The following is a 24,701-nucleotide window of genomic DNA, read 5'->3' as shown; positions in this document are numbered from 1 at the left end:
AGGAGCTGGAAGCCAGCTTGAGCTACAAGGCATAGCCTACCTCAAAAATAATAACAACAATAATAAGTGGGCTTATCTGTCTGGAGTGAGTTTTTATCTTGAAGGCCTGAATAGAGCTTTTCCTCCAGCATGCTTGGTCACACCTTCCGTTTTTCTGCTCTGACAATACATTTTCTATTTACAAACAAACAAATGAACGGTTTAGTGGAAGCTCAGGCTTGGAGCCTTGAATTTCATCAACAGCCCCGCAAAAAAAAAAAAAAAAATATTAAAAACAAAACAAAACTCAGCCAGGATTGGTGGCGGCAAAACTTTAATCTCAACAGTGGCAGATGGATCTCTCAGTTTGAGGCCATCCTGGTCTACACAGTGAAACAAAACAACAACAACAACAACAAAATTTAAAGAAAGAAAAGAAAAAAAAACCTTGGCTACCAGTGGGTAACTGGATTTGAAAAGTCCCTTCCTCGTGTGTGTGTGTGTGGGGGGGGGCGTGTTTAATTTTCTATAACAAACACCTCTTCTCTGCGCAGCTGAAGATGTGCTGGGCCGATTGGCTGGCGGCCGGGGAGGCCGGCGGGCCTGGGTCTTGCTGGCCCCCGGCAGAAGGCCAGAAGCATGGGTCCGGGTCCCAGTGATCACAGTGCTTCGGAGCAGCCAGGCTCGTCTCTGTCTCCGGTCTGAGTCGGAAGGTTCGAAAGTATGACTTCCGGACGTCTCTGAACCTCTAGTCTAAGGTGAGCACCAAGTTCCCCGCGGACCACCGGGTACATCTCGCCGCCCCCGAGCGCCTCGCCGGCTCCGGAGCGCGTCGCCTCCCCGCGGGCTGCGGGTCTCAGGGGCGACGTCCACGGCGCGGCTGAGGGTGGAGGGCAGAGGGGCGGCTCTTAAGGAAAAGAAGTTGAATCATCAGAGAAACCATTAGACTAATGTGATGTGCTGTAAGGCGCGGGGATCAATGCGGCCACGCCGCTGTGGGGGGCGCAGGACGCCGCGCATGTGAGGCCCATTTGGGGGAAATGGATTTTAGAAATTTCAGAAAGAAAACTCAATCTAAATCTAGAGAAGCCTTGATGTAAAGGCGCTGTGGCTGCCAAGCTTCGAGAGCCACTCAGAGAGAACTCCATGTCGTGTAGGGACAGTGACCTCGGTGGGGTGAAGCCAAGATCAGGTGGGAATAGTGACCTCGGTGGGCGAAGCCAAGACTGAGGTTCTAAAGAAACAAATGAAAGAGAGCTGGGATGAAATAGCTACTGGGGAAGTGCCAGTGGCTCCTCAGCTGGGGATTTTGGAACTTTAGATTTCTGTGAACCTCAGCACTGGCTTCTACTCCTCCATGTTAGGGCAGAGAGAGTTGGATGTAGAGATACCCAAACCTGTGCAGAACCCACTCTGAGCACAAGACCCGAGGCTTAGGGACACCATGCTCTCCCAACTAGTCCTATGTTGCTATGAGGGACACCGAGCTCCACAGTAAAGGCAGGATCGGAACCTGGGCCTGTGGCTCCACCAGGTCTCATGATATTAAGGTGGGTGACTAGAGACCCCAGAAGAGAATGAGTTCTTCAAGACTTGAACAGTACAGCTTCCCCATTCCGTCCTTTCTGTCCCCCAAAGCCCTTCTGCTTCGCTTGCTGGCCCAAAGTATTGTTCCTTTCTAGAGAAAAGAGGAGGGGTGTGGCCTGCGACCTTTCTTGGGGCCACAGTGGACTTGTACAATGACCAGGTAAGACTGGGCCGGGAGGTTGCTGGGGAGGTGGGATGCTCAGAGGCAGGCTTCCCGTTCTAAACAGCCACCCCTAGGAGGTAAAGGGGATCCAGAAAATGTTTAGGGTCTTTTCTCCACAACCAATTTCAGTCAGCCCCAATGCACATCAGTACCATTCTGCTGGCTTGCTTGCTTATTGTTTGCTGCCTGCACAGCCTGGAGGTCTGAGGGAGCCCTGCTAGGCTCCGGGTGAGTCCTAGCCGCTGTCTCTAAGCTTTTAAAAAGGAAACGGAATGAACTCCAGTGTGGGGCCCTCAGAGCTACTCCCTGGTGTGAAGAACTCTCTGAAAGAAGATGGGCTCTCCCACTTCTGGCCCCCTCATTTGCCCAGCTGAAAAGAAATCCCAACATTGCCTCTGTCTCCCCAGGTCACTGGGTGCATGAGCCTTGGAGTCAGATTGAGACAGATTATTTTTCGTGTACACAACTAGAATAGCACCCCTGTCTGTTGTGGGGGCACGGCGCAACTGTGAGACTCAGCTCGCAGCCCTAAGAAGGAAGCATCTCTACCAGTGAGAAGCGCGGGGCCCCAGACCAGCCACCGGGATCCAGGGAAGACACAGAGCTCCCCACTGCGCCCTGTGTGCTGGGGGGTGGTGGTCTGTGTCCAGGGACCAGGCTGGGCTCCTCCCACCAGGTGGGTCCACCTTCTGTCCTAAGCCAAGGCGCTGCGGGCCTGGACTCCACCAGCACTGGCTTTCAGTAGTCCCCTGTTCCCGATGCATTCCGGACCCTGGCGTCCCCACCTCCATCCTGTGCCTTCAGCTCAGAAAGGAACCTTTACTAAGTGATTCTGGACACCCAGCCCCCGTAGGGACAAGATGAGGGGGCTGAGAGATGAGAGGTGAGGACGGAGGGGAGGACGGAGGGGAGGGTTGCAGACCGCAGCAGACTGGGAGACGCCAGGTGAGCGGCCTAGGCGGGATCCGAGGGGCGCCGCGGGCCGGGAGGGGCTGGACGGGGGCGGGGCGGGGCCGCAAGCCTGGGTCCCTCGAGACTGCCCGGAGCGCCTATGCCCCAGCAACCAGGAGGGTCAGCGTCTCTTCCCGAGCTCCGCAGTATGCCCCCCCCTCCCCCCATGTCTGTCTCTCCTACCTGAAGGCGAAACAGGGCCTCGTGGCACCGGCGGAAAGGTGCTGACGCGGGAACTGCAAGCCGCGTCCACAGCCGGGTGGGTCGAAGCGCGCAAAGTCCAGGACCTGGTAGAGGGAGGTACGACCAAGAAACCAGAGCTCCCGTCGTAGGGAAGGAGTCACGTCCGGCAAGGCAGGACGCGTGCGAAGGATCGTAGCCACTGGGGAGAGTCGAGCAAAGAATAACATTGCCATGTCCAGGGAGAGCCAAGAGAACCAGCGGGCGGAGGGTGGGGTAGGGGAGACCTTCCCGGGCGAGCGCAGAACCGTGGCTAGCAGGCGGCCAGGGCCCGAAGAGGAGGTGCCTGCTCAACCGGGGATCGCACAGAGTCCGCGAGTGCTCAGTCTGCTTAGATGTCTCGGCCCCGGGGCTCCGCAGCGGTCCGGATGCAGCCCTTCTCCATCCGCCCTTTTCGTGTGTCGCCTGTGGACCCCCAGCCTCCTTCCGGAACTCTGCGCCACAGATCCACGGTGCGCCAGAAACAGAAGACCTAGATCCCAGACCGGAGAAGCGGCCGCTGGGCGCTACCCCACACTGCGACGCGAGGTCAAGACCTTTAAGCCCTTTTGCCCCCTCCCTGATGACCGTACTCCGGGTGAGGAGTCCGGAGCGGTCGCCGTGACCAGAGTGATAGGAATGAAACCCCGGAAAGCTGCCCGGGGAAAAAAAGAGGACGTTTGAGACCAAAATAGCTGTAAGCTAAATACGTGAGCTTTAACGGTCAGATTCTGGCTAACCCGCAAGAAAGCACCGCTTAAAAAGCGGACTTTTAAGTGAACCCAGGTGAGACTCGCCTTACGTGAAAATAATGTTGGAACGCACAGCAGCTTCTCTGGAGGAGAGTCACCCTTCCCCCGCCACCCCCCACAGGCACATATCCTCGCGCTTCCACTGTCTCGTTAAACAAATTTACTTAGGTTTATTTTCAAGCCTGCTCCTGGACCTTCCGGCAAGGACGGACTCCTAATCAAGTTCCTCTCTTGCATTCTCCTTTTAATTTCGCTGCATATTCTAGATAAACCAACATCACATCGTCTCACTGGTAAACTTATAAATTTATGAATTTACACAATTTATTTTAAAATTAAATGCACTTTAATTTTTTTGGTTTTGTTTTTAAAGTAACCGTCTGGCTAAAAAACATAGTTTAAATAAATTCTTAGTTTGGCTTTGGTGGATGGTGGAAGGACACACAATTTCGTTGTTTTATTTTGATTTCAGTTTGTTTTTCTGTTCTGATTTTACTGAACTGACCGAGTAATAATACCTACAAACACCTTTACGAAAATAAAAGACACTACACAACAAAACAAACAAGCCCAGCTACTGCAGGAGCCTGCTCTTCCCTGCTTCCCCTCATAACCCACAGGAAGCCCTAGCTTGTCCCCATTTTCTCTCAGTCCTGGTGCCTGTGGGCAACAGACTGAGAGTGAGCACACACTGTGAGGACAGATGTGCCAAGGGAACAGCCACCTCTCCCTTTTTCTTCCAGGGCAACCAGACACCCAGGACTAGCTGACTAGGAGTTCCCTGGGACCCCATTGCCCCAAGTCCTTTCCCCACAGCATCTTGGTGAATGCCTGCTCTGGTTGCTGAGCAAGTCCATCAAAGCAAAGGGACCTCTCTCCTTCATCAGCACTGGACTGCCCAGTCCTAAAGAACAGGCAGTAGCTGCTCCCTGGCTGGTGGAGCCCACAGAGGCCTCACCCTTGCTAGTTTCTGGCCTCCTAGTGGCTTTCCTGGCCCAGAGTCCATGCTGCAGTGAAGCCCTGCTTTCATTTTTCACCTTGCTGCTGGGAAGGGGGAAGATGGAACAGAAGGGCCCGCATGGGAGAGGAAATAAGGCTCCTGGCTTAGCTTACCTGGCCAGTGCCCAGCCCCTTGGTCTCAACCCAGCTGGGCTGTTTTGTGGGTGAGGGCAGAGCCCGGGCTCTGGGGAGCTTCCTCCCTGAGCAGTCAGATGTGTGATTGTGTGTGAGAGAGTTGTCTGTGCTGCAGCTTTCCTGCAGCTGTTAGCGCAGGGGTGTAGTTCCCCGGAAGACTTCATTGTTCCAGTGCCTACTGTTGTTTGCTCTGATTTGAGATGAAGCACGAAGGAGTCTTCCTGGATGTCCTTACTCTGAGCCACTACCGGACCCTACCCAGTACCTAGATAAATGAGCTAGCCTAGGGCTGCTTCCCTACTCCTGGTAGAAACTCAGATGGACTAGGAATATTCCTGACTGGCCCCCCCAGCATGGACACTGTTGGTTTCACATAGAGAATTAAGAGAGTTATGGGCTAAATGGCTTGTGATGGGGAAACAGGGGACTCGAAATCGGGGCTTGGCTGTGGGACTCCTCTTGCCAGTAGGGCAGGGTCCACTAAGGCAGACTATTTGGATCTCATGAGCAGGAGCCTCTGCAGTTCAGAGTGATGGCAGCTGGACCTCACTTTGCTGTGCGTGAGGCTGGACCGGGAACTAGTGAGAGGGAAGTTCACCTGGCAGAAACAGATCGAAACCATTCATCTTCTGCCAACAGCAGTCAATCCGAGGTGTGCCTGCAATCGATGTCAGGATCTGGGACTAAGGTTCCCAGCCAGGCCTGGCACCCTCTAGGACTCGAATGTTGAGGGCTTGAATGTTGCCTGTTGAATTTGAATTCTCTCTCCGCTTAGGGCTGCCTTCCTACACTGCACTGCAGAACCCGGTGGCAAGCTGAACTAGTTGAGATTTCCCCTGTATCGGCTGGTCCAGTTCCTGGCTCCAGGAGACACCAGGTCCACATTAAAGACGAGGATTAGGGAGGTGGGAAGCTCTCCTGCTCAGTGTTGCTAATTCGTGTGTGTGTGTGTGTGTGTGTGTGTGTGTGTGTGTGTGTGTGTGTTCATTCCACTTCCCCAATTGATGGAGTAAGGTTCCATTACAGGTGCCCATAGGATTCTGTCCCCTGTAGAAAGTGACTCCCCTAGGGTACTTCCCTGTGTTTTGGTAAGACATTCTGATGAGGACATATTTTCTGGGCTGAAGACACCTTGTGGTCAGTGTGTGATCTCAGCCCAAGACACTGGATAGAAACTGGAATAAAATGGTGGTCTCACAATGATTTCCTCATCCTGGGTTTAACTATGTATTTTGAAAGGGCTGAGAAGTGACTGGCCAGTAACCTGAGCCCTTGACAGTGGGGCCAGCATTTCCACCTGGACTATTGAATTGTGGGGTGTGTAGGGATAGAGGGATGCCATGGGAAGCATCTATTGTACACACAGGAAAAGAGTCAAAGAGGCCTTCACTGCCCGTGAGAACCTGTGTTGTGCTAGGGTCTGCGAAGTGGCACCGCTGGCTGCACCAGATCTTTTCCAGGATGGGCAGACATTTATCCTGAGAACAGTACAACAGCCGCCACAGAAGCCATGGGCACCAAAGTCTGGAGATGGCACAGTGGAGAGGTGAGGGGAGAGGGAGAGATAGGACTGCCCATTCTGTCTGGGGACAGCCAGTAGCCTGTGTGGCTGCTGGGGGTGGGGGGAGCAAGGTTTTTGAAAACTCCATTGGAAAAAGAAACCTCATCAAAGTGTATTGTAGTCTCTTCCAGACAAAGCCAGTAAAAGCTGGTTTACTCATGGCAAATCAGTTCAGAGTGTCCCAAGGCAGGAAGAATACCCAGGCTCCAAACTGATTGGCTGACTGATATGGGAAGACTGACCCAGAGATGGGACTGCTGGTCAAGAACCAATGTCCCTTCCACATGAATCTCAAAATACATACATTCTCAGGGGATACAAAAGAGAGCCTCGGGAGATAGAGGAGGTGCTCCATGGAGCACTACCATCTATGTCTCCATACTAGAAACTTGCTTTTTGTAATCAAGTGGGGTCAAGAAAGCACACACACACACACACACACACACACACACCCCTACACACACCCCTAAGATGGACTAACTCCCCCAGGCCCCTGGCGCCTTCTCCTAGGCTGTCTGGCGCCACCTTGGGCGCCCCTGGCCCCGTGTGGCCTGATGGTTGTACATCTCTGCTGTGGGGTGTCTGCTTCCAGGTGGAGCAGGGAGGAAGACAGGTTTTCCAAGCTCCTCTGTTAAGACTGGGAGTGACCTGACCCCTTCAAATTTGGAACGCCCTCCCCCAATTAGGCTCAAAAGCACACCAAATAAAGTACGCACCTATAGGTAGGAGCAGTCAGTTTGGGGCCAATAGAGACTTGTAACCCAGGTGGTCCACACTGTTCAAGCAACTTCCCCTGAGATCACACAGAGGGTACAGATGACCAGGGGAGGCAGGAGTCAGCACCCCAGAGCCTTGCTAAAGAGCCAGAGCTTGTTTTAGATCAAAGAATTTCTACATACACCCTGCTGTGTACCCCAAGTGCACGCAAGGCCAGTGGCCACACAGCCTCATGAACTCCCATAATCAAGTTGGTGGCCAGAGAGCCCTACCTTCACCTGCCATGCCTTTAGTTTCAGTCCCCAAATCTCAACAACAGCCATCTTTACATCTCTACTCCATACTCCTGGACCCCTAAGCCTTCCACGGAAATGTAGCTGGGTCTCCCTGTCACAAGGAGAGTAAAAGTCAAGACCATGGACCAGGAGGGTGGCTCCAGCCTGACTCTCCCACCTACCCCAGGGCAGCCTTCCCAAAGTCCCTGGCCAGCTTTGGGAGAGAAGTACCCACTCACTCAGGCCTGCTACAAGAAACGGCTCTGCCCTAGCGACCACACAGCTGCGAGTCCATCCAGAAAACGTCCCTTTTTATTCCATATGCAAAGAAGTGGATTCATCACAAAAAAAAAGTCTTTGTCAAGCCAAGAGAACCAAGACCGCCCAAGAGAGAAGCCCTCTTCGGAAGAGAGGCCCAAGATGAGTTGTCCCAAGGGCCGCGGCTCTCTGCACTGTCCCTTGGAATGGGGCCCTGCTGTTTGGGTTCCTGTGAGGTCCCTCCCGAGAAAAGGACATTCTGAGTTAGGGACAGGATGCCTCAGGGACAGTCGCCGTGCGGTTCCTTGGCCAGCCCATTCCAATTGTCCGTTTGCTGCCGCGGAGCCCGCATCTGCTCAGCACTCGGTGCTGGCGAGAGCTAGCGCATCGCCGCTGCTTTCCATCCGAACGGGTCTCCAGTCCTGCAGCAGCTGGCTGCGAGTCCCCGCTGATGCCTTCCGGTACACTCTGGAGCAGCTGCCCACGGAAACCGCCGCCCGGGGGATTGCGAGGCGCTCGGCGCCTTCCCCCCACCGCCTCCTCCCGGCGCCCCTATACAGAGGGCGCCGGCTCACACTAGCCCCGGCATCTGCGCGCGAAGGAAGGGCACCGAGGCGGCGGCGGGAAAGGCGGCCAGCGGGTAGGCAAGCGCGCCCGAGAAACCGAGCAGTGGCGGCGGCGGCGCGGGTGCAGGCGGCGCCAGCGGGAAGGGCAACGCGGGGCCCGCGGCGGTCGGGGGACTCTCGTGGTAGAGCACCGGCACGCGGACCAGGCGCTGCGCGCCCGGCGGGGACAGACTGGCCGCCTCCAGCTCCGCCGCCAGCTGCCGCTTCCACTTGTTGCGGCGGTTCTGAAACCAGATCTTGACCTGCGTCTCCGTGAGCTGCAGCGAGGCGGCGAGGCCCGCGCGCTCTGCGCTGCTCAGGTAGCGCTTCAGATCGAAAGTGGACTCGAGCTGGAAGACCTGGCTGCGCGAGAAGACCGTGCGCGTCTTCTTTCTGCGGCCGCCGCGCGCCTCCCCTGCCGCAGCCGCCGCCACCGCCGGAGCCTCGGCCAACTCCGCTGCCTCCTCCCCACCGGCCGCCGGACCCTGCGTCGTCACCTCCCGCGGAACGGTTCCCGGCCCGGGGCACCTCGGCCAGGCGCTCTCTGCGCGCCCCATCTCCTCGCCGGTCTCCGGAGAGTCCCGGTCGCTTGCTGCAGGGGAGAAACGGGCATAGTGTGGGTTCTAACGGTCTGCCCTAGAAGAAGTCACTGAGACTGGCTTCCTCCCACCTTCAAATCCCCCTCACAATGCTACAAGCTGGGAAATATTCCCCTCGTAGGCGTAGCGTGGGTGTTTGGGGAAAATCCGCCACTGCCGGGGGGGGGGGGGGGGGGCCAGGGGTGGGTCAGGAAAGTAACAGACGGAAGATGAAGCCCAAGACCTAGGCTGTGGCAAACACGTGGCAGCACACACCCAGAGAAGGACACAGAGAGAATTCTCCAAAGAAAAAGGTTAACCCAAAAGACAAGCTGACATCTGAGACTGCCTCTGGCTCAGCTGTACCTTAGCGCCCCCCCCCCCCCCAAATCTCACAAAAGGCTGGCAGAGGCCCGGGACAAAAGAAACGATGTCCTTCAAAGTTATGTACACACAGAGACTGACGTACAACCTAGCAGCCAGGGGCCAAGACCTCCCCATCACACACGTGGTGCAGACATCAAGGAGACAACTATTAGGAGACATGAATGAACATTCCCCAAAGAAACTCCACCGGGTGATATTGGCACAACCCTGACCCAGACATCCTCAGAGGCAGCACCTCTGCAGCAGCAAAATATGCTCCAACCGACCACAGCATCACTACCCTGCCCAAGCATCTCCCACACTTGCCTGGGGTCTTTGCCCACAGAGGACCTCTGGGCTCACGCTCCAAGTTCCAAAATCAGAGTTGACAAGGGGTGTCACCAGGTTAAATAAGTCTCCGTGGGCTCCTGGTTCTCCTCTAGACATCTGGGGCCATGAAACCAATTCAGGCCAGCCTGTTCCTCTGTCTGACTAACATGGGGTTTGGCCCAGGTTATGCCTCAGCATGGTGGGCTTGTGTGTACAGCTAAACTCTGCCTCGTTTCCTTGAAAGCATCCCAATTGTGCCCCTGCCCAGCTTCCATGTTCTGTGCTCAAAGTTACCTAGCAGGATGGTTATATATGCAGCCAGACCACTGGGGAGGTCCCACAAAGACACCCCAGGCCCCTACACTCACGGAGGTCCATGTGTTGCCATAAAGAGCCAATCTGACTCACCTGCTCGATTGACTCTCCAGGAACAGGGAACTCTAACCCGCATGGCACGAAATAGAAATGAGAAGCCACTACTTTGGGGGTGACCATTGGACTACAGGTGAGGATGGCCCAATTAGGAGGGAGAATAAAATGTGCCCTGCAAGAGCCTGCTCATCGGACTTCAAGATACTACTACTTGCTCCTGTGTAAGTTTATGTAAAGAAGACAGGCATACCAAACCTGGGCTGGGAGACCTGTCCCACTCCATACCATGAAAGGAGTGGCTACCTAACAGAAAAAGAATGGCCCCCAGGCCACCTTCTACCCCAAAGCTTACACACAGATGGTTCCCAGAGCCTCGGTGGGCAATCTTTAGTTACAAGTCTGTGTGTTTAGGGGCAGGCTGGCAAAAGGGGCTGTGGGTGAGGAAGGTTGAAATATCCTAGTTTCAAGGGTTGCTCTCTAAAAGAGCAGGTCCTAAGAGAGGTAAGGTCTTGGACCCTCTGGAGACAGGTAGTCAGAGTCAGGATGTCTAAGTGGGTAAGTGGGTTCTGGGACTGAGAAGCCCCCACCCCCATTCTCTGAGCCCTCTGCAGGAAACAAAGGCCAAGGAGGGGGAGGGGCAAGAAAAGAAGAGAGGGGTGGGATGAACCCTTCAGAATGGGTTCCTACCAGCTCCTCTGGGCCTGAGAAGACCCAAGGCCCAGTCCAGATTCTTACTGCAACAGGGAGAGCAAAGGATACTCTGGGGACCTCAACTGCTATAGAAGAAGGTCTCTTATCCAGCCTCCATAACTGTGGCCCCTCAGCTCAGACCCCTTTTATTTTAGTGTTTGACCCCACGGTCTCCCCTCCTCTGCCACCCTTCCTATCCCTTCACTTCTCTTTGACCTTCGCTGTTTCTCTCAACACACTCCTTTCCCTCTCTCTCCTTTCTGAGGCCTATTTCACTCTCTTCTCTCCTGTCCGAAATTTTGTGTTCTCGGGCCTAATCCGCGCCTTAGTAGCTTTCCGCATGCAGCGCCATCCCCGGTCTCCAACAATTGTCCGTGCTGGCGTTCCAAGGGGTCTCATACCACCCTGGCTCGGGTACTCTGGAAGACTGGGGTCTCACTAAGCCCGAAGTCACCAAAAGAATGCGCAGGGAGGGAGCAGAGCCTTGCCCATTGCCCACCCCTTCCCTGCAACCTCACTCACTGTCAGGACTCAGACCACCTCCGTAGCCGCTGTGCCCCTGTGGGTACCACCGCGTCGCGCCTCCGCAGCCAAGCGCGAAGGGCGGTCCGGGCCCGGGAGGCGGCCGGGGACCTAGGCCCAGCGCCCGGGCCCTCGCCTCCCCGCCCGGCCCGTTGCCCGCGCGCTGCTGTCGCCGCCGCTGTAGTCGTCGTCGGCGCGCCTGCTCGGGATCCTCGTCCTCGGGGTCGTCGTCCTCCTCCTCCTCTTCCTCGCGGACGCCATCGTCCTGGGCTGCTCGCCCCGCGCCCTTGGCCTCGGCTGCCAGCAGGTTCTCGATGAGGAAGGAGGAGGCGCGAGCCGGCGTGGCGCGCCCGGGCTCGGTCAGCTCATCTGGCATCGCGGCCGCTGGCCCGTCGGGCAAGACTGGGATCCTGGGGGTCCCTGGTTGCCCCGGGCGCAGCCGCTCTTCCCGACCCCGCTGGGATTGTGCGGAGCGGACGCCTAGCGCACCCGCGGCCCGGCCCTGGAGAGCCGCTGCCCGGAGCGAGGGCGTCGGGTTCCACGAGGCGGGCGTCGGCTTCTGAGCCGCGCTGGACTAGGCGGGAGCGGGTGCGCGCGGACCGCCGTTCCCGCAGCAGCCTCGCTCGCCTTTCTCGGAGCCGTTCAGGTCGCCGCCCCGACCGGCCTCTCGGAGGGGGGTAGGGGGCGTGGCCGGGGGCGGGGCGGCGCGGGCTCCGTAGGCTCAGCCCCAAGGACCCGCTGCAGCCGGGAGAGAAGCCATTGCGGGAGACGCCGCCCGGCCGGACTCTGCGCGCAGGCGGCGGCGCGGCCCAGGGCAGGAGGCCCGGTGGTCGCGCGGTGACTACCACGCTAGATGCGTTCCGGTGGCATCCCTTCCCCCTCCCCACCCCGGCACCCGCACAAGGGAGTGGGAGAGGGCGGGGCCTCGTCTGGGAGGTCGACCATTGGCTACAGGGTCGCTGTGAGGCCCAGGCTGGCCAATCGTATCCGAGGAGAGCCTTGCGTCCCCCGCCGGGAGTGTGTCGGAACCCGCAGAACGCGAGGTTTGTGCGTGAGTCCCGGTGACTGTATATTTGCGCGCGTTTAAGAAATACTGCGGACTGGGCCACAGTCGTCTTCTTTTTTTTTTAAAGACCCCGCGTGTAATTTTAAAAGGGGATTCTGCCAAAACAAGTTTGCAGAAATGCAGCATGTTTTAACAGTTATGCGTAACGAAATACCCTCGCTCTTGGTGCCATCGCGGTGCGATGGTATGCTCTTGTATCCCGGGCTCAGTTTCAGAGTGTAAAGAGACTCAAGCCCGAAGGTGCACCCATGGTGTCACGCTGGGTAGGAATAAATTACATCCGCGCTGGCACCTCCATGGCCCGACTCTATCTTCATCTTACAGGCTAGTGAGAGCTTCGTGCCTACACACTATGAGGGACTACAGGTCTTAAGGGACAATCTTTCTGCCTCTGTTTCTTGCCCTGCACAAAGTGAATTGTCTTTCCCCGCTTCAGGAGCAAGGCCACAGAGGGTAACCCAGACTTCGCTGAGGCCCACAGAGCTGTGACCCACTTCCGACAAGAACAGAGGACAGCAGAGTCACTAAGGGGCGCGCTTCACTGGATGCGGGTTATCACGGAAAGGCTCATCCAGCTGCTCAGTGCGGGTCCACAGCCAGCTCCCAACAAAATGTGTTCCACTTTCCGGGAAGGCTATTGCAGTCCCGGAGCCCGCTTTGTTTAGTCTTCCCATCAAGCGAAATAGAGGGAGCATCACCCTACTTCAAAGGGGAAAACTAATATGAAAAGAGAGCCCTTTCCCTCCCTCCCACGGTAAGTGGCTCTTGAGACTTGGAGTCCAAGGCTTGCCATGAATAGGAGGATGGATGAGCAGTCAGGCTATGAAACCTTTGGGGTCTGCACCCTGGCTGGAAACCTGGATGGAAAGTGGGCTTTGTACACGCTAGGACTTGATTTTGGAGCAGGAGCCATGTTGAGCAAGGCAAGAAGAATCCCTGGCAAGCAGCCACATTTCATAGAAGAGGGTTTTGTGTCAACGTTGGATGTCTTCAGGAAACGTTTTACTCTCCCAAATGCTATTACTTCCTTGGTGTCCCAGCTCAGACATACTCAAGAACCTGGGTAGAGGGGAGGAGGGAGAAATTAGCACTGAAATTCGTTTGTAGGAATTTGTTTGTAGGACACAAGCCCTGGGCTGGCCAAGGAGGTCGGTTTTGTTGTTGTTTGTTTGTTTGTTTTTGTTTTGATATGGTTTTTGGTTTTTCATGTCAAAGTTTCTATGTTAGCCCTGGCTGTCCTAGAACTCACTCTGTAAATTCAGAGATCCTCTTGCCTCTGCTCCCGAGTGCTGGGATTAAAGGCATGCACCATCACTGCAGGGTTCTGGATTGTTTTTTAAGGGATGAAGAAACTGAGACCAAAAAGGAGCCCTATTAAAAAATGGTTATAGGAAGAACCGTCCAATTTCTGCAAGTTTCAGGCTCCCCTACGAGAGCAGTACCTTCCAGCTCTGTTGGGTGCGTGTTGTGGCTTCCACTTCTCTGCTGTCGGGGTGGGGGAGCCAGGCCGGGCTTCTTAGGCACCTGGGTTGTAATTCCCTCAGTTCTAGGGCTCTGGCCCTTGGACCCAGTGGGTGCTCACCCAGGTCCTGGGGCTCACACGCTCAACCTACATGGAGGAGAGCAGAGAGGTACTGCTCAGTCCTTGCTGCCAGAGGTTTAGCTCTGATGCTGCCCAGCCGATAGGCCAGAAAGGCTATCTGTCCCAATTCAAGGCCAATTTGGCTGAGGAAGTAAGGCTGCCAAGCACTAACCCGAGCAGCAACTTCTGGTGCTATCTTGCCAGAGCCCTACTATGTGCCTGGCTCCCTTTATATCTCCCCGCAGAGTTATAGGCTTGGAGGACTGTCCCTTCCTCAAGCCACAGCCATCCATGGTCACACACAGTAGATGTGCAGGCTGTGGCTTCTCTCCCCACTTTGTCCTGGTGCCTTGCTCTGTCTCACCTCTCCAGTATGCTGAGATCTGTCAAGAAACCTGCCAGGCCTTAGCTGTCATCACAGATGTTCCTTAAATCTTAACAATTGGATCTGTGCAGCAACCAGCTGCAGGGCCACTTCAAACCTTTTCACCAACAAACCTTTTCATTTGGAAAATGTTTACAAGATGCCCATTTTAAATTTAAAAAAAATTACTATACTTTTGCTTTTCCCATCCTTCACCTGACCCTATTTCTTCCCACACCCCTCCCTACATACCCCATGCCTCTCTACTCTTGGGTTTTGATTGACAAAAACCAACATTCCAAGTACACTTTCTCAGCTTCTTATTTTCAAAGGCAATCATTGCTATGTGTGTGTGGGGGCGTGGGGGGTGAATCCAGGACCCCCTCAGATGTCAAAATCTGAGGGTGTCCAGTTAGCTCAGGCTAGCCTTATTTTCTGGATAATGCTCCCACCCCCACCTTCCCAGTACTGGCACTTGAAGCTTGCACCACCTCATCCAGATACTTCCACATACAGTAGCATTTGCAGCCATATCCTACTGTGTGCCTCAAATCTCTAGATGGTGGATAGGATAGACCTACTAAGATCTGGATGCTGTGGGATGGCGGATTTGCAGCATTTAGGGTGTCGTGACCAACAGGTCTGTGCTGGACATGGGATAGATGCAAGTTTTCCTTCAAACTTTGCCTTTTCTGATGCTAAGAATATAGTCCATTTTAAAATAGCTTTTGGCCTTTGGTTGGTTGAATCTGAGAACAGGAATCAGTATATAAAGAGAGCCAACTATCACATAGCTGCATACCCAAGCTGGTAAATGAAAAATGTGGTGTTTCGCTTTGTTTGCCAACCCTGTTTTTCAGGATGCTGTGTGTGCCTGGCACCCCTCGACCACCAAGCCACAAACACAGCCTTCTAATTTTTATTTCTTTATGGGGTTGAGGGTACCAGGGTGCTAAGGAGTCACAAGCAGAGCCTAGGGAGCTGTACCTTGTCCTGCTATGTCATCTGTATCCACTATATACTACGTATGTCAGTTCCATACCCAAAGTTTCGTTCCTGTGACCACGTAGCATGTTTCCCAAGCCCTGAGCTAAATAACAGACAGTTCTCCAGAGCACTCGAATGGCTCACGTGTGGTGTCTTCAAGTCATGAGATGTGGGCTGCTGTTGGACAACCAAGTGCACTTGAGAGGGTCAGATAAGCTCATTTTTCTCTCGACGGAGGGATCTCTGCAGGGCCTTTTTACTGAGGACCTCAGGGCGCCAGGCAGAATCTAGCCTGGGAACCACATCCATTGCTCTGTGGAGTGGGAGCTGTCACAGGTTCTAAGAGAATTCACTGGGAGGGAATCAACCCCACCCTTCTGCAGAGGCAGTTTGGAGAGAGGCCTTTGTGATGCACAGTAAGGTGAGATTCAGGAAAAGACACGCGCTGAAGGGGCCCCTCCCTTCCCTGCAGTGGATGTGGGGGACTCGGGTGCCTCCCTTTCTGCGATTACAGATGCACTAGCAACACTAGCAGTTCCAAGTCACTGCAAACAGCTGTGTTCTTTCCTCATCTCCTCTCAGCACAGGGTTCACCTCCTCTTCTGGCTGTCTGAGGCAAAGTTCTCTGACCCTGTGAAAGCGAAGACCCAGGGTTGACAGAGTTAGGAGCTAGAGTCAGGACCTGGAAAGACAGCTGCCAAGAAAGTGAGAGGCCAGCAGGTCCTCTGCAGGGCCCCATAAACAATAGGGCTCTTAATTTGAAAAGCAACGGGGAACCATTGAAGGTTGTTAAACTAGAAACTGTTAAAACTGGGAGAACGTTGGATTGTGCTGACACACCTTTGATCGTAAGTCAAAGGCGGGTGGATCTCTGATTTGGAGGACAGCCTGGTCTACAGAGTGAGTTGCAGATAGCCAGGGCTACACAGAGAAGCCCTGTCTGGAGAAAACTAACCAACCAACCAAACTAACTAACAACCTGAAAGAGTAATCTGAAGCCCTTCAGGACCAAAGGAGGTGTTGCCCACTGTCCCCAGGACTTGCAGCAAAGGACTGTGGTCCTTCCTGGGCTGCAGTCACTTGGCAGGCCTAGCTACACCTTGGCAGGCTGTAGTCTAACGTGTCTTCTCTCCTCTACCCTCTTGGCCCATGGAGAGGTCAGCAGTCAGTCTCCACCATCTTGTTGACAGTCACAAACCTCTTCCACAACACAGTCATCCTGAGTTGGCAGATTTGAACCAGGCCTCTGTGCTCTGTGTCTTCACTGGTCACCTCAGCATCTTCAACAGCAAAAGGGACTTAAGACAGCCACCATCCACTGAGTTGGATTGTGGGTAGTCCACAATGTGGACAAACCTTTGTTGTGCATTAAAAAACAATCTCTCTCTCTCTCTCTCTCTCTCTCTCTCTCTCTCTCTCTCTCTCTCTCAAAATGCAATGTTGGGAGAAAGGGTTTGTTTGTTTGTAGTTTTTGAGACTGAGTCTCACATAATCCAGGCTGGCCCCAAACTCACTATGTAGCTGAGGATGACCTTGAACTGCTGGACAACTCTACCCCCACTGGGCCTCTGCATTGGGATTACAGTCAGGTGCCACTATGGTGCTAGGAAGCAGCCTTGCTTCTGGTAAGATAGGCAGGTCTTCTACCAATGGAGCCCTTGGCTGCATTTAAGAGACTAGGTACTTCTGACCCTGTGAAAATCTCCCTTTAAAACTGAAAAGAGGAAGGGGGTTCTCTGCACTTAGGGACGAGGAGACCGGAAGAGAAAGGAAGGGGAGGGAATAAGGAGGAGGGGAGGGAGAAGAAGGGGAGAGGGTAGAAGAGCTACAGAAGAAAGAGAGTGGGAGCTGGGGTCTGGAAGCTGAAGTGGGCCAGGACCAAGAGCTGGGGAACCAGGTGGGGAGGAAGCTTGGGAAAACACAGCCCCAGGGTCCTCACCTGCTCTGCAGCACTAATGGCTGTGTGTGTTTTGTCCTGTAAACTAAACTTTAGGACTCTAAAGCCGAGTTATAGCTGCAGCAGCCTGTCAGCTCCGTGGCTCTGTTCCTCTTCTTTGACCCCACCATGTTTATGTATACACATGTGTATCTTGAACCCCATCCCAAGACTTCAGAAAAGCCATTCTGCCCTGCTCAGTCTCCAGGAACAAAGAGTTGCCCTACCTGATCCAGGGAAGACAACACAGAGGACAGCACCTGTCCTCTGGACACTCTGGAGAGGACAAAGCCAGAAACAAAGCAACACCGAGATTCATCTTAGTCCAGGAAGCTTCAGAGCCTTGTGCCAGAGGAGTAGATAGACCCTGATGGTCTCACCTTGTGCTCACCCTGTGTAGGCTTGTGACTGTCCCTTAGGGCAGGAGAACATCTGAATGTTTCAAACCTACAGAAGTGGACAGAATACCATCTTCCTTGGCATAGGCTCTCCTGGCTATTCTATTGGCTCATCAATTTCATCATCCTGCCAATTGCTCCTTTTGTGATCCCTTCCCCCCGCCACAGGAGTAGCAGGTCCCACCCATGACAATCTGCTGTTAGAGTCTGGAGGAGGGGGCGGTTGCGTTGGTGGTTTTCATGGAGACAGGATGCTATATCACGAAGAACTAAAAATGCATGAATTTGGGTTCCAGCTCTGCCCACTGACCAGCAGAGACCCCAAACAAGTCTTCCACTCTCCGCAGGTGGTCATTAGGCTCCCAGTGCTTGTGGCTGAGGTGGCTCCAGGAGAGTTGGGGGCAGGGAGCAAAAAGAGAAAAGGGGGCAAGAAGAAATCATCTGAGATAGATGATGGACGGCCAGATGGACGGATGCTTAGCAGGGGGCCGCCTTTCTCCTGGAACCCGCCTGGCATGGCCTGCCTAGTCCAGCTCTCCAGGTCCACATCTTCCCCAGCTGTGGTCACTTTAACATTGGCGGGATGTCTGGTTTTAATGTGAGGAGCACCTCAAAATAGGAACAGGTTTGCTTTCCACAATGGAGCACAGATTTCTGCTGGAGTTATCCAAATCCCAGGGGATCATTAGACAGCTCTGGCTGCCTATGACCCTGATTGGAAGTGACTTGAGGTTGTGGAAGGAGGTTGGAACAAAAGGCTGGATGGTCACGATGCATGAAAACTTTTCCTAAGGACTCAGAGAGGCAGTCTTCTCATAAGCAAAACCTGAGAGTGAGCAGCAAGGGAACCTGAAGGTGTTGAGGACTCCACCTTGGAGAGGATGCCTGTGGCATCTGAGCAGGGTAAGCTTGGCAAGGAGTTGTGCCATCTTGGAAAACCTGAAGACTTAGTTATCATCCCTCTTGATGGCCAGGGTGGTGAGGGATTGGTCTGGAACAAGCTCCTCCCCTCAGTTTCTAAGAATTCAACAGCTTCTGGTGAATTCTCAGATCCCATAAGGCCATAGGAGAGATTTGATGGTGGCTCAGTCATGTACTATCTGTTCATACACTGTGCATTCATCCATGCATGTATTCATGCATTAATCATCTATCTATGCATCCATGCATTCATCCATGCATGCATGCACCCATGCTTCCATGCATCCATCCATCCTTGCATCCATCTACTCTCAGGGATGGGGTTAGCACCTCATAAAGTCGTTTGAAAGAGTGGATTCACATCCCTTTTTCCACCAAGTGAAGTCACTGACAGGTACCATCTTAGAGGCAGAGGGCCACCATCCTCTGCCTCTGAACCTACTGGCACCTCAGTCTTCAGCTTCAGGACTGCAGAGCTGTGGAAGTAAATCTTGATTTCTTAGAAACCACCCAGCCTGAAGTGCCTTTGTTTTAAAATGCAGCCACTAAGGGAAGATGGAGATGGTGGCATGTTCATTACTCTTTTAGTGTTGTGACAAAATACCCGAGGGAAGCAAGGGAAGGGAGACACAGTTCATTTTGGCTCTGGGCTTTAGAGGTTTCAGCTCATGATCGGTTGTCCCCATTGGTTTAAGCTGTGGTAAGAGAGACTATTCCACAGAAGGACATGGTAGAACAGGTGGAGCACAGAGCTCACTTCATGGCAACCAATCAGGAAGCAAAGACAGAGACAGAAAAAATGGCTGAGGCAAGACAACCCTTAGTGACTCCTCCCACCAAGTAGGCTCCACTACCAAGCTTCTCCCTTCTAATAGCACCATCCACAACTAATGTATAATTCAGAGGCCCCACAATCCAGGCACTTCCCAATGTCTGGGATCCAGGAACCCCAGGTAGCCCCCAAGTTGGGGGCCAAGCCCTTAATACAAGAGTCAAATAAAACCATAGCATAGCCCCTGAAGCTGAGGTGAGGATGACTGCATCATGCCTCATTTGGAAGCTGATTAGAGCCCCTTGAGAAGGATTTCAGAACCTGGCAGGGTCAGGAAGGTAGGAGTCTCTTAGTTGGGAGGCAAGTGCCAATCATCAAAAGTGCTCCACTAAGTCTGGGGCCAGCCCTTCTGAACAGCCTACACCTGAGGAGCAATGGGCTGTGGGGAGCTGTGCTCCCAGAATTCACTGAAACCTTGGTAAAATGCTCTCATGCTCCTGTAAGAAGATCACTTCTGCACAGAGTCACACCTCTCCTTTACAAAGGGCCCAGACCTGCACTGACCAGCGAACTTCCCTCCCACCAGGGTAGAGGTTCTTCAGAGAAAGAGTGTGACAAATAATGGGTCTCTACCCAGTGTGGGTCATTGTGTTTACTATGCATGGTGACTGATGGAGTTTTATTTTTCATCCCGACTTATTCTCAGCACCTCATAAAGCATACGTAGTCCTGGTTGGAGGAAGGAATGGTCTCTCTTTCTTGCCAAGGAAGGGAAATAACATGAGGGACAGTTTGTGAGATGGAGCCTTGCTCTCAGCACTGAGATAGACACGGGAAAGAGAGCAGCGTTAATAACTTTTGAATAAACGTGCCCACACACAAAGAGCCTCCAAATCACCCAGCATTGCCCTCTTGGGACCAGAGGAGGATGTACTAAGTTCAGAAACAGCTTCTTGGATCAGAACCTTCCAAACACAAACCACTGGAAAGATGTTTATTCCAGAGTCAGCCTTCACTGGACCCTCTGCCCCCAACACACACACACACTTCTATGTGGTAGAGAGAAACCTTCCATATCTGATTTCCCCCCTGGAAACTTTGAGAAGCCAAAGCAGGAACAAGAGCCCACGAGTGCCACCTGCAGGAGGCTTGTGGAACTGACCCGATAACTGCTTAGCGCTATGGAAATAAGCATTTCCTTGCATCCCACATTCCTTCCCAGAGTGGCACCATACACAGGACATCTTAAAGAATCTCTAAGGTGGGTTTGGAATCTTCCTTGGTGTGAAGCCAAATGAGAGAATTAGACTTATTGGACTAGGGATTTTACAGCACAGTCTGAGGTGCTGAAATGTAGAGCCTAAGGCTTGCACTAGCAGCCCTGGTGGACAGAAGGACTGGGCAGTGGAGAGAGACTGAAAGCCTCCCTGACTGGACCTCCCACCACACACCAGGCAGAACCTTCCTCTTTCTCCTCCAGGCTGCAAATTCAGGCCACGTCACTTTTGCTGTGTTGCTTGCCATCAATTGCTATTGCTCTGGACCTGACAAGACACCCCCCCACCCCCCACCCCCATGTCTCCTTGCAGCTAACACATGATAGTCCTGTTCAGGAAGAAGACGGAGGCTCTCAGTCCCCTGTGGACTAAAGTATCCTTTTACAATCCAACAAGATGTTCTTATCACCAGAGGTCTGCCTCCAAAAGTTTGACTCACACACTTTCTTGATTGATTAGGAAAAGATGCCAGCAGGGGGGCAGTGTCCATCCCTTAGCTCAGTGGTTCTCGGCCTTCCTAACGCTGTGACCCTTTAACACAGTTCCTCATGTTGTGGTGATCTCCAACCATAAAATTATTTCATTGCTACTTTTTGTTTTTGTTTTTTTGAGACCAGGTTTCTCTGTGTAATAGACCTGTCTGTCCTGGAATCTGCTTTTTAGACCAGGCTGGCCTCCAACTCACCTGCATCTGCCTCCTGAGTGCTGGGATTAAAGGCATGCACCACCACTGCTAGGCCACTCTAATGTTCTTAAAACAGGAAACCAACATCAAAACTGGTCTTGCCAGGAGCAGCTTGTTGAATCCCATAAAGCCAGCTTGGGGACCTCACTGAGCACAGTGACAGCTGACCAGGCAGGGTTTGGACACTCAGACTTTGCCCTCCATGGTCCCTGTGCAGAAAAGGTATGCTGGGTCACCAGAGAGATGGTCAGTAGCACCCTTGGAGGAACACAGGGACAGACAGGAAAAACCAGTCCTAAACTAAAAAGGCTCACAAGAGATTTTAACATCGGGTGCCTTGACTGAATTAAACTTTGGGTAAAATTCCAGGTTAGGAGATTTGATCAGGATTCTAAGCTTTGGGTATCATTTTTGGTCAAGTCTGAGTCATTGGGCAGGGGAGATGTATGTGTCTATGTGGGGTAGAGAGGGCTTATTTTGCCTCCTTTTGGATGGGAGGGAAGGCGCTCCTTCAGGAAGTCTTTGGGGATGGCATGCTTATTGTCAAATTTCAGTCAAGAGTGAGGATATGAACGGCTTGCCTAAGCTCTGGCCTCTGTCCAAACTACAGTTTTCTTAACAAACACAACAAAGCCAACCTTATGAGGGTAACAGCCAGCAGCCAGTTCTGACAGGGTCCCAGGTGGTCCATGTTCACAGGCACACTTCTGCTTTGGCTGCTCTGGTCCCTGTAACCAGAGACTACACTGCCGCAGTGGACTTGGTGGAGATGTTTCTTAATGAGAAAGCCCCATTCTCTCTTGATCCTTGAGGGAGCAAGCAAAAGAAGCTAGACCCTCCTGTGTAGGAGAGAGTGTTGCCCCTGCACTAGGGCAAGGAACTAAGGAACTAAGGTCCTATGATGCAGGACAAGCAGGTCCCCAGCTCCACTGATGCCTAAAAATGAGGGACTCTTGCCCTGTTCAGAGAAAAAGAGGAGCTCCGGCAAGCAGATGGAGGAGGAAGGATAATGGATGGATCTCTCTCAGAAACAAACCAGCATTCTGCCCGATCCCTGCACTTCACACAAACTTCAGATATGCAGTGTTACTTGACCCAAATAATTGGAACCCTGGAGCTGCTTCACATTAGAACTGCTTTTCAAAGCGTCCAGCCTGCCTATGGGAGGGAACCAGGACCCCAACCGACAGTAGATATAAAGCTGTTAGGAGAGTTTGCTTCTGTCTGTCGTTCTATTCTCCTGAGACTGCAATCGGGCATACCCAGGGTTCCTGCATGGAGAGAGCTCTATAAACACTGTTTTTTTTACTAAGGCAGAAACGGAGGCTCCTGTTCAGGGGGCTGAAGGTTGAGGAGCACACAGAACTCTAGTGCTGAGAAGTGGGGCGGGGCAGCATAGCAGCTTTCTACTGGACTCCTTTAGGAAAGTAAACACTCCCCAGAAGGGACTCGAGAGCTCTAGGGCCAGCAGAAGCTAATGAAGGAGCAAGGAGGCCACCACAGGCAGCTCTGCAACAGACCTATGGGGTCTTCAGACATCTGAGTTTCTTTGGCAGGTTTCTCTGAGTTCTTGATGGATGGAGGACACCTAGGTTGCTCCTCAACCAATCCCTTGTTGGTCTGCCCTTGTGCCTTCCCTTCCCTTCCCTCCCAGAACAAGGGAGTCCTCCAAGGGCGACTTGGGAAGTGCCTCTTTCTCTCCCCTGCAGTACCGCTGCAGTTAGTGAGCGTCTGGCCATTAGCAAATAGGTTCCACTCACTCTTGGGAGTCCCAGAGACCTGTTGGCAAATCCCTGAGGACTTACCTCAAGCCACCTGGCCAGGACAGAAATTAGGGTTTGTTGGTTAGAAACTTCCCACCTTGCCATGCAGGGCAGTCTCCAATGAGTGGACTCTACCCCTACCATGTAGGGTATTAATTACTAGGTGCTTCAAAAGAAGCCATCCTCGGCTGTGGGATACTACCCTGGCCAACTGCCCCGGACTCCTGCTGCAACCGGTCCAGATACTGCCTACACTGGGCCTCAAAAATTCTGGCAAACTTGGCTAAGGATTCTGTTTGAAAAGATTACTTCCTAACTGCCCCCCCCCATGTCCCAGTGGGTGGCACCTATGGCCCAGACTGAGAGCCCCCCTCCCCCACTGTAGGGTCTGCAAAGTCTGTACTCAGGGTCTGCGCAGAGGAGTCAGTCTCTTGGTTTTAAAATTTGAGAACCAAGTCTCAGCTCTCTGCTTCATGTGGCAGGGCTAAGATGTGCCCAACGCAAACTTTGTGTGGTCCAGTGAAAATGCAAATGTGGCCTTTGATTTAAAAAAAAAAAAAAGTAAGGAAAAGAAAACAAAAAACCAAAATGAGGAGGAATAGGCAGCAGAAGTCAGCAGGAGGCACAAGTGATCCTGGAGAGCCCAGTGGGGTCTGTCTTTAGGGCCTGCCTCTGAGGGCCTCACCTCTGGACATTGATGCTTTGCCCGGAGACTGGCTTGTACTGTGTCCCCTCAGCTGGGAACCACCCTCTTCCTGCAGTCTAGGTAGCAGGATGGCTCCCTCCCACAACCTGCAGAGGGCGCCCAGCCCTCTAGCCTGGAGCCTAGAGCAAGCAAACAGACAAGTTGTATGTTTGGGGGTGGGAGGGGGTGGACGACACAGAGGAGTCTGCCCTGGGAGAACCTAGGCTAACCTTTGACTACCTCAGGTCAGCACTTGCTGTGGAAACCTGTGTTCCCATTCTTGGTAATAAGTCCTTTTCAGAGCTGGAGAAACAGGCACACCTTTTCCCTGTAACACACAGACACACATGCATGGACCCCCACACGCACCGGCACACACACACACTCACACACACCCTGTCTGCCCCTGTCCATTTTTGCATTTACCTGAGAATCACTTTACCAGAAGGGACCCACAGTTTGTAGGGAGACTGTACCTCATGTGGCCCAGAGCTTCAGTTTCCATAACTGGATGAGCAAGACCATGGCTGGCTTTCTTCTAACTTTAGTTGGCCAGGCACGAGATGAACCAAATTGAGAGACAAGGTCCTTAGCACTCTAAGGAAGGGTGGGTAGGTATGTTTCCCTGGGTCCCCACCGCATGCATACCTGGCAAGACTGCAGCTGTAAGACAGCTTGGGTTATGCAGCTGCTGAAAGGGTCTATGGGTCTATGATGGTTCCAGAAGACACACTGGCAGGTCTTTAATGACAGTTGTCGGCCGGGCGGTGGTGTCGAATGCCTTTAATTCCAGCACTTGGGAGGCAGAGGCAGGCGGATTTCTGAGTTCGAGGCCAGCCTGGTCTACAGAGTGAGTTCCAGGACAGCCAGGACTACACAGAGAAACCCTGTCTCAAAAAACAAACAACAACAAAAAAATGACAGTTGTCCACTCTAACACGTGGTTAGTTCTAGAGACTACTTAGCCCATTCTCCTGGACTGCCCTGGCCTGGCTCCTCAGGCTTCCTGCTAGTTATGCTGTGACCCAGGGCCACCTCAGTCCTGTCTGTAGAGTGTGAGACAGGAGCCTTGACCTGGATCCTGGAGCAGCTGGGGCCACATGATTCCCTACATCACAAACCATGTATCTGGTCCAAGGGATGGAAGATCCTGAGGACCTGTGTCTGTGTGTGGGTTTGTTACTCTCTTCCCACTCTGCAGCTGGA

At 53.2% G+C, this 24,701-nt stretch overlaps 2 protein-coding genes and 1 long non-coding RNA gene across 3 annotated transcripts; 1 reads left to right on the top strand and 2 right to left on the bottom strand.

Annotated features, from left to right (window-relative positions):
* Nucleotides 1–296: 296 nt before the first annotated feature.
* LOC117713042 (uncharacterized) lies at nt 297–3,096 on the bottom strand. Its single transcript, XM_076938348.1, has 2 exons — nt 2,864–3,096; nt 297–886 (listed from the first exon to the last, which is right to left on the bottom strand). The coding sequence occupies exons 1-2, from the start codon at nt 3,094–3,096 to the stop codon at nt 733–735; spliced, it is 387 nt and encodes a 128-aa protein (XP_076794463.1). The 3' UTR covers nt 297–732.
* LOC143443084 (uncharacterized) lies at nt 1,714–4,023 on the top strand. The gene is made up of 2 exons (XR_013111808.1): nt 1,714–2,612; nt 2,870–4,023. It is a non-coding gene; the product is annotated as an uncharacterized LOC143443084 (long non-coding RNA).
* A 3,609-nt stretch (nt 4,024–7,632) lies between these two features.
* Nucleotides 7,633–11,740, bottom strand: Hmx1 (H6 family homeobox 1). The gene is made up of 2 exons (XM_034509352.2): nt 11,060–11,740; nt 7,633–8,793 (listed from the first exon to the last, which is right to left on the bottom strand). Exons 1-2 carry the CDS (start codon nt 11,433–11,435, stop codon nt 8,168–8,170), a joined length of 1,002 nt encoding a protein of 333 aa, XP_034365243.1. The 5' UTR covers nt 11,436–11,740; the 3' UTR covers nt 7,633–8,167.
* Nucleotides 11,741–24,701: the final 12,961 nt, after the last annotated feature.

Source organism: Arvicanthis niloticus, chromosome 7 (genome assembly GCF_011762505.2).
Source record: "Arvicanthis niloticus isolate mArvNil1 chromosome 7, mArvNil1.pat.X, whole genome shotgun sequence".
NCBI lineage: Eukaryota > Metazoa > Chordata > Mammalia > Rodentia > Muridae > Arvicanthis > Arvicanthis niloticus.
The sequence above is the reverse complement of the archived record's forward strand: the minus strand, read 5'-3'. Positions and strand labels throughout refer to the sequence as shown.